Source organism: Quercus lobata, chromosome 3 (genome assembly GCF_001633185.2).
Source record: "Quercus lobata isolate SW786 chromosome 3, ValleyOak3.0 Primary Assembly, whole genome shotgun sequence".
Taxonomy (NCBI): domain Eukaryota; kingdom Viridiplantae; phylum Streptophyta; class Magnoliopsida; order Fagales; family Fagaceae; genus Quercus; species Quercus lobata.
The window spans coordinates 56,052,889-56,060,769 of NC_044906.1; the positions used below are offsets into that span (position 1 = coordinate 56,052,889).

At 40.4% G+C, this 7,881-nt stretch overlaps 2 protein-coding genes across 3 annotated transcripts; one reads left to right on the plus strand and one right to left on the minus strand.

Moving 5' to 3' along the window:
- Positions 1 to 645: 645 nt before the first annotated feature.
- LOC115982270 lies at positions 646 to 3,475 on the minus strand. Of its 2 annotated transcripts, none has more exons than XM_031104821.1 (2): positions 1,603 to 3,475; positions 646 to 1,534 (listed from the first exon to the last, which is right to left on the minus strand). In XM_031104821.1, exons 1-2 carry the CDS (start codon positions 1,996 to 1,998, stop codon positions 959 to 961), a joined length of 972 nt encoding a protein of 323 aa, XP_030960681.1. In that variant the 5' UTR covers positions 1,999 to 3,475; the 3' UTR covers positions 646 to 958. Both variants share the same exon structure in this region; 1 of them encodes a protein (XP_030960681.1).
- Positions 3,476 to 5,349: 1,874 nt separating this feature from the next.
- Positions 5,350 to 7,000, plus strand: LOC115979461 (probable pectate lyase 4). Its single transcript, XM_031101510.1, has 4 exons — positions 5,350 to 5,811; positions 6,080 to 6,435; positions 6,560 to 6,695; positions 6,788 to 7,000. The coding sequence occupies exons 1-4, from the start codon at positions 5,350 to 5,352 to the stop codon at positions 6,998 to 7,000; spliced, it is 1,167 nt and encodes a 388-aa protein (XP_030957370.1).
- Positions 7,001 to 7,881: the final 881 nt, after the last annotated feature.

A 7,881-nucleotide genomic window follows, 5' to 3' on the forward strand; every position in this document is an offset into this window, starting at 1 on the left:
TGGCAATAAGAGGAGTTTTTCGGAAATTACTAAAGTGTATTTTGTTTCTACGGTCTACTAACATACGGACCAAAAAGATGTCAAGGACATCAAAGCTAAGGCCGACGGTCCAGGAAATCTAAAAAGTCGACGGTCCCAAAGATGAAACAATCATCGTATGAACAAGGTCCTAAAAAACAAAGGACTAGTGAAGGTGTTAAATACACCAGGGCTTAAAAAGCTGACGGACCAAAAAGATGTCAAGGACATCAAGGCTAAGGCAGCCGGTCCGGGAAATCTAAAAAGCCGACGGTCCCAAGGATGAAACAATCATCGTATGGACAAGGTCCTAAAAAACAAAGGACTAGTGAAGGTGTTAAATACACCAGGGCTTAAAAAGCTGACGGACCAAAAAGGATGTCAAGGACATCAAGGCTAAGGCCGACGGTCCGGGAAATCTAAAAAGCCGACGGTCCAAAAGACGAAACAATCATCATATGGACGAGGTCCTAAAAAACAAAGGACTAATGAAGGTGATTAGATACACCAAAGGCTTAAAAAGCTGACGGGCCAAAAAGGATGTCAAAGACATCAAGGCTAAGGGACTAACGGAGGCTAAAAAGCTGACGATCAAATAGATGAAAATATTATCGTATGGACCAAGTCCTAGAACTAACGGACCTATAATACAGACGGTCCAATAGATGACGGTCTAACGAAAAAGTAAGACCCTACTTACAAACGTGGTTCTCAAACCAACAAAGCCCGTTCAAATGACAAAAAAAAAGGGGCTAAAAAATCGAAAGGTAACAATCTCGTCAAATAAATGGGACCATAAGAAATTAGAATCAACATACGTGTTCGAAGCAACGGATTCCAAGTGCCATAAAAAGGGGAAGATAGAGTTACAAGTAAAAAGCCCAATAAACGGAAGGGCATTTAAAAACATTGTTCAAAAATTACAATAGAAAAGCCAGGGTTAAGTGGCAGGAACATCCTTGGAGACCCTGTCAGCTTTATCCTTGGCAATTTGCGCCGCATCTGAAGACTCGGCAGGGATAGTGACGGCTGGCTGAGCCAAAATAACTCCGGCATCATTAAGCAAAGAGTCCAAACTAAGGGGTCCGTCACCTTTGTCAGCAACAGTTTCACGAGCAGGAGTCATCGGCACGGAGGCATCCATGGTAATTCCGGATAGATCCAACTCTGGATAAGCTGACGCTACCTGCTTCAGACAATCGTCGAAACCTGTGCCGTAATAATCAGCGCAGGAATCAATAAATGACTGGGTTGTCTTGAATTTTTGGACCGCGTCAGTCCCAGCCGTCTCTACTTGTGCACGTAAGGATGAAACCTCCTCCTCAAGCTTCTTCTGCTGACCCTCAGCCTCCCCCAACTTCTCCTTTACATCCTTCAGCTCTGAGTTTAAGAGACGGACGGCCTCCTTATATTGCGCTTGCTGATCCATCAGATTGGCGTTATGCCTCCTAACCCGAGAAACGACGCCTTCTTTGGCCACGCACCGGTCTTGAAGTGCTTTTACACGAACCAAGGCCTGAAGGAAGTAAAACCGTCAGCCATAAAGCAAGGCAAACATTAAATTAATCAAAGTAAAAAGCATACCCGTGCTATGTCAAAGAAAGCTGACGCCCCCAGGTCTTCCGTCCCTAGCTGAGCACAAGGGTCCAGATCCGTCTGTTTTATGAGGGATTCTACCCCCTCAACAGCATAATCCTTGTGGGTCAGCAAGCAACGGGGTCCCTCAATGACGGGACCGGAAGAGGTCATCACTCCTTTCCCAGCACCGTGACCAGACTTGGGAGGCGACTTCGTGGAAGGCACATCCCCAGCACTGACAGCTACCTTCTTAGAAGGGGGATCGTCCTTTCCGTCAGCCTTCCTCTTAACTGAACTCTTCAAAGAGGAATGAGGGGTTGACGCTCCTTCTTTTCCCTTAGCTTTCTCCTCCTCCTTCTTACGGGCTGCAGCGGCCCTCACCCTTTGCTTCGCAGCTTCCATCTCTACACAAAATAAATTGACGGATCAGTAATAGCCGACGAAAGAAATAAACCGACGGGTCATGTAAGGCTTCGACTTACGTTTACGAGAAAATTCTTCCAACTTCCGAGCTTCAACCGTCGGCTCTGGACCCCCACAATACAAATGGAGAGTGTCTAGGGTGATTAAGTCCCTACACTTCCGTTGCTCAAGCGGTATGCCAAGTATCCGACGGATAAATTCCCTTTGTTCGTCAGATATCTCCGGGCGAGCGCTAGCTGAAATAAAAGGGAATAGACGGTGTTAAAGGAGACGGACTCAAGAAAACTCCCTGATAAATGAAAAGAGACGGTAAGAAGAAGGACAAGGGGGCAACCTGACTCCCTAATATAGGCCCAAGTGTTATCAAAATAACCGCCAGGCAGTGTATCCCACTCACCTGGACGGCACACCCAATCCGTCCCTTTAACAAAGAAAAATCTATTCTTCCAATTTCTATTGGAGTCTGGCATATCAAACACTAATCTTAAGCTCTTCTCACGTGGAGCAAAATGGTAGGTCCCCTTGGCAGATACTTTATGCTGGGGTCTGTAGCAATAAAAGAACTCGTCTAGCGAAAGCTGACGGTTCCCCCCACTCAAGCGACCCCAAAGGATCTCAGCACCAATAAAAATCCTCCAGGCATTCGGAGCAATTTGGCTGACGGACAATCCCAAGAAATCCGCTAGCTGACGGTGTAAAGCCGTCAGTGGTAATCTAAGGCCAGCAGCAAACATGGCATCGTACATCCCCACATCAGCAGTCCTCCCTGTATAACACTTCTCATTTTTTCTAGGGAGACGGATAGGAATGTGGTCTGGGATTTGGAAACGGGTACGCAACTCGTTAAAAACTCTGTTGCTCATCTTTGGAAGGAATTTATTGACGGCCCACTCCTCCGGGAGGATGAAGGGACGGTTACCTCCAGAACTCCCTGAAGTTCCATCACAGGACTCGTCGTCACCTTCATCCTCATTTCCGTCACTACTAACCTCGTTACCCTCGTCCCTACTCCCGTCACTATCCGACTCCTCGTCGCCTTCATCCCCGTTCCCGTCAACACAAATTTCCTCGTCTCTCCTCTCGACCTCAACCTCACTTAACACTTTATCCCTAACTTCCTCAACTTGGCCTTCTACATCAATACTAAGGGACTGGGCTGACGTTTCCTTTCCTGACGATTCAGAAAAGCCGTCGGACTCTTGACCTGAGCCAAAGAATTCGTCGTAGCCCGCTCCATCGCGGACTGACGACTGATCACTCGACGCGTCACTCGACATCTGACTACCTACAAGTGACGGATATGCTCTAAGTTCCTAGACTGACTTTGTTTTTTCAGACAAAAATAAAAAAGGGAGAAAAAAGCGAAGAGAAGGAAAGAAGAACTTACAGGTGAAGCAGATCTTGAATGGATGGAACGACCTTGAAAGTGACGGTGTTGATAACAGCTGACGGATCAAATTGGAGGTAAGGGTGACGGATTCTCTCTTGAAAAACCAGTGAGGTTGAAATGATGAAATGAGTCAAGGGGCGTGGTATTTATACAGGAGAGAAAACGCACGGAAGACGAGGCGACGCCCGCACCCAGAAACGAGGCCAACGACTGAATGCCACGTGACCTTGCATTTAATAGCTCGAAGATCGAGGAGTCGTTCATATTTGATTTTTCTCTAATCATCTTCTAACTCCACATGCTGACGGTCTTACTCGTCGAACATGTAGAGTAGGGGGCAACTGATGAGGATAAAAGGAGAGCTTAAACCACACGGACATAAAGCCGACGGATTAATACTTTTTCTTTGGGCGTAGTAGACGGTGCTTATGCTGACGGTCATAGGATCAACTGACTCCGTGGTTGACGGCTCAAATGCTGACGGTATAACAAAGGTGACGGAGGAAAATTGAGGCTGACAGACCGGGCACAAGTTTACTTGCTTCCCACGCTAGATAATATTTAAAGGATCCCCATAAGGAAAAGATCCCGTAAAATACGCTCAAAAGGACTCCTATAAGGAAAGGACTTCTACTCCAAGGTAAAGAGGTCAACCTTCTACTAGTATAAAAGCCCAAGCATCCTCATAAACTGAGGTACGCATAATTTACCCTCTCTAACACTCTAGAGCAGTGAGAATAGTTCTAACTTGACCTTCGGAGGGTGTTTGGCCGGTACCACACCGGTACTCTCTGCTAGGTTCTTCCTTTTCGTTGTGCAGGTGCCGTTTGATCGTACGAGGAACGTGTGACTCACTGGTGATACTATTTTCGGCTTCATCATTTTGAATCAAGGATGAATTTAACTTTGCCATTAATAGGCAAAATTGAAGTTGACTTAGAAGCAGCTTGATGAAATTTTTGAAGCTGTATCATCTGTCAATGAAGGTAGAACCTATGACATAAATTAACAACGCTCTAAAAGTCAAAGTAAGTTTGTGACAATTTTTTGTCAACTTTTGGAGCTTTTTTATATTTTATTTTACAGTTAGAAAGTTCCATGGATTTTCTTATATATTATAAAATTAAAATTAATTTTATAATGTACTAGAAATAGTTATGATAGATTCTAAAAAAAAAACCTATGATAATTATAAAACTTTTATTCTAGGACAAACGACTATACCAATTGAACCAACTAGAACCCACTTAATACCTTCAATTCAAAAGATAGTTGTGTGTTAGATTATGTGAATCACATGCTGTAATTTTTTTTATGAGTAAATTAATAATTAAAAAAATGCATTTCTATAATAACAAAAAATCTAGTGGTATAACTTTTTTTCACAACTTTTTGTTTTTTTTACAATGGTGAAGTCATTTACAATGATTGATGTATAATAATGGCAATATCCATGATAAACACATGTATTAGTCTAATTATAATTTTAACTAACCAACTTAAAATTGTGAAAATTTTTGTCTCTACCCAATTCTCACGTATGGTTCACATCCATTGTATCTCCTAGCACAAAAACCCCTACTTAAGAGAAGCCAATTGTAGCTACTATCTTTATACGAGGAAGTTTCAAATTTTACGTGTTCCTTATCCCAGCAATGACACAAACACTCGCTTGCTCTGTCATTTTGGCTGATACACAAATGTAGCTAGCTAATCTATTTCAAATTGGGGTGAGGAAGCAAAACCAATACCTATTAATAGCTTCTTTTGTGTCCTACACTCCTAAGCATCCACTTTAAAACCACCTAAACAAACTCATATACAATACTAACCACTCCACCTATATATATCCCTCTCCACTCCAAGTATTTGCAGATCAGAACAACTTGCCTTTTTTTCTATTTGAGTTTGCATTTTTGAGTTGGTACATTCATATGAATATGGCTTTGAAAGGTGTTAACATTGCCATTCTTTGGCACTTTGCTTTGGCTCTTGTCATTGTCATGCTCTCCACTCCTAATGTTAGTCTTGCTAAGAAAACAAAAATCATTGGCTTGAAAATGAATGCAATTGATCATTGTTGGAGATGGAACCCTGATTGGCGAAGGAATAGACAACAACTTGCCACATGTTCAGTGGGTTATGCTGGGAAGATGGCCAACAATATTGGAAGGGGCCTCACACAATATGTAGTCACTGATCCTAGTGACAACCCAATAAATCCTAAACCAGGGACCTTAAGATATGGAACAACCATGATCAAAGGGAAAAAATGGATCACATTCCTTAGAAGCATGCGCATTAGACTTCAAAAACCACTTCTCATTAGTAGTTTCACAACCATTGATGGTCGAGGTGCTAATGTTCACATTGCTGGTAATGCATGTTTGATGATCTATAAGGTATGTAATTTTCACTTCATTTTTTTTCTTTTTTTTGGTAAAAATTTTCACAATTGCATAGGTAACATGTTATGATTATTGATTAGCACACTAAAAATTTTATCATAGATAATTTCACAAAAAAGTGATGTTGTCCTAGTGACTAGTCACAATATGACAACTTAATAAGCTGTGAAATAAATTGTCATAGTTTTCCCCCTAAAATTGTTAATTACATTTAGCATTTTTAAGCTAGCCAAGTACTAAAATGTACCTTATATATCAACAGCAAAGCAACATAATCATTCATGGTCTTCGTGTCCACCATTGCCGGTCTCAACCACCTAGCACAGTAATGGGTCCAGACTCAAAGATAATTTCACTAGGTCAAGTTGATGGAGATGCAATTAGATTGGTTACTGCATCGAAGGTCTGGCTTGACCATAATACACTTTATGAAAGTGAGGATGGTCTACTTGATGTCACTCGAGGTTCTACAGATATCACCATCTCTAACAACTGGTTCAAAAATCAGGACAAGGTCATACTCCTTGGACATGATGATGGGTTCTTACGTGACAAGAACATGAAGGTCACGGTCATGTACAACCATTTTGGACCTAATTGCAATCAAAGGATGCCAAGGTACGTAATTGATCCTCCACATTCAAAGAATTCTAGACATAAACTAGTCGATCATATATTTATGAAGCCACAACCATATAATATATTAAATCAACTATCATATGCACACAAATAAACTTTGCAGAATTCGGTTCGGATATGCACATGTGGTGAACAACCTTTACCAGGGATGGATGCAATATGCTATAGGGGGAAGCATGAATCCTAGTGTCAAGAGTCAAGCCAACTTGTTCATTGCACCAAAATTAGGGAACAAAGAGGTAAAATTTCATTGCTTCCATTATCATTTGAGTAACAAAAATGCATATACCCATACTAACACAAACACAATGCATAACATTAATATTAACAGGTGACGTGGAGAAATGGTGAAAAAGGGACATGGAAATTCTACTCTGTGAATGATGTATTTGAAAATGGAGCTAGATTCATTGAAACGGGTGCTGGTGGGGTAAAGCCAAACTATAACCATGAACAAGTTTTTCAAGTTGCAGATGCAAGAACAGTGAGGTCATTGACAAAATCAGCAGGTGCTTTACGATGCTCCCCACGATCTAGATGCTGAGGCAAAAGTTTGAAGAGAAAAATGGAGCATCAACTTGATGGAGGCTGAATATAGAAAATATAAAATAAGTAAAACTTATAAGAGTACATAGTTTTAGCACTATTGGTCTTGAATGCCGTTGTTGACTTAGCATGCCAATGGTTTTCCTTCTTTTGTATTTTTTTGCTCCCATCAATGATCAATTGTTATGTAGTTCCCATTAAAAAAAAAAAAAAATGTTGTGCGGTTTTAAGACATAATATACTAATTATTTGAATATTTAGTGGACATTTTCCTTGTGAGGACTTTTTTTTTTAATTTTTTTTAATTCATATAATGACACCAAAAAAAAATATTATATACTTGGAAGTTATCTACCAGGTAAGACCTCCAAAAAAATAGTGTCACTTGAGCGGTTAGGTATGCACAATTGCTTTTTTTAACTAAAGAAAAAAACAATAAGAAAAAAACAATAGTGTTGCTGGAGCTATTGGGTATGCACATTTGTTTTCTTAAATAAAGAAAAAAAAAATGTCCCTTGAGCTGTTGGGTATTCAAATTCTAAAAAAATTGAGTGGAGTTTATGGCGTAAGATGTTCCTTTGTATTAGAACCTCAACTCTTCTCTCCTGCATATATTTATTTTTTTTTTAAATAAAAAATAAATCTATGACATGGTTAAAATGAGAACCAATTAACATTTGTGGAGCCATTAGTTAAAAGAAAAACTTGTCCAAAAATAAGACTACTTGAAACAGATTTGATCTAGCAGGACTAAAAAATGTACAGCCTAAAAACAATGATACATAGAACAATGAAAAAAAAATCAAATTTCCTTCCTCAAATATATTGAAGAAACCAATGATGAAAAAAAAAATTTGAAGGGACTAAGGAGGAAGATTT

What these genes read in the sequence shown, in the direction of transcription:
- LOC115982270 (XM_031104821.1), bottom strand. Translation starts at nt 1,998, where the DNA reads ATGGAAGCTGCGAAGCAAAGGGTGAGGGCCGCTGCAGCCCGTAAGAAG. An exon ending in CTTTCTTTGACATAGCACGG is followed by an intron (nt 1,535 to 1,602) that starts GTATGCTTTTTA and finishes TACTTCCTTCAG; the next exon opens with GCCTTGGTTCGTGTAAAAGC.
- LOC115979461 (XM_031101510.1), top strand. Translation starts at nt 5,350, where the DNA reads ATGGCTTTGAAAGGTGTTAACATTGCCATTCTTTGGCACTTTGCTTTG. An exon ending in CATGTTTGATGATCTATAAG is followed by an intron (nt 5,812 to 6,079) that starts GTATGTAATTTT and finishes ATATATCAACAG; the next exon opens with CAAAGCAACATAATCATTCA. An exon ending in CAAAATTAGGGAACAAAGAG is followed by an intron (nt 6,696 to 6,787) that starts GTAAAATTTCAT and finishes TAATATTAACAG; the next exon opens with GTGACGTGGAGAAATGGTGA.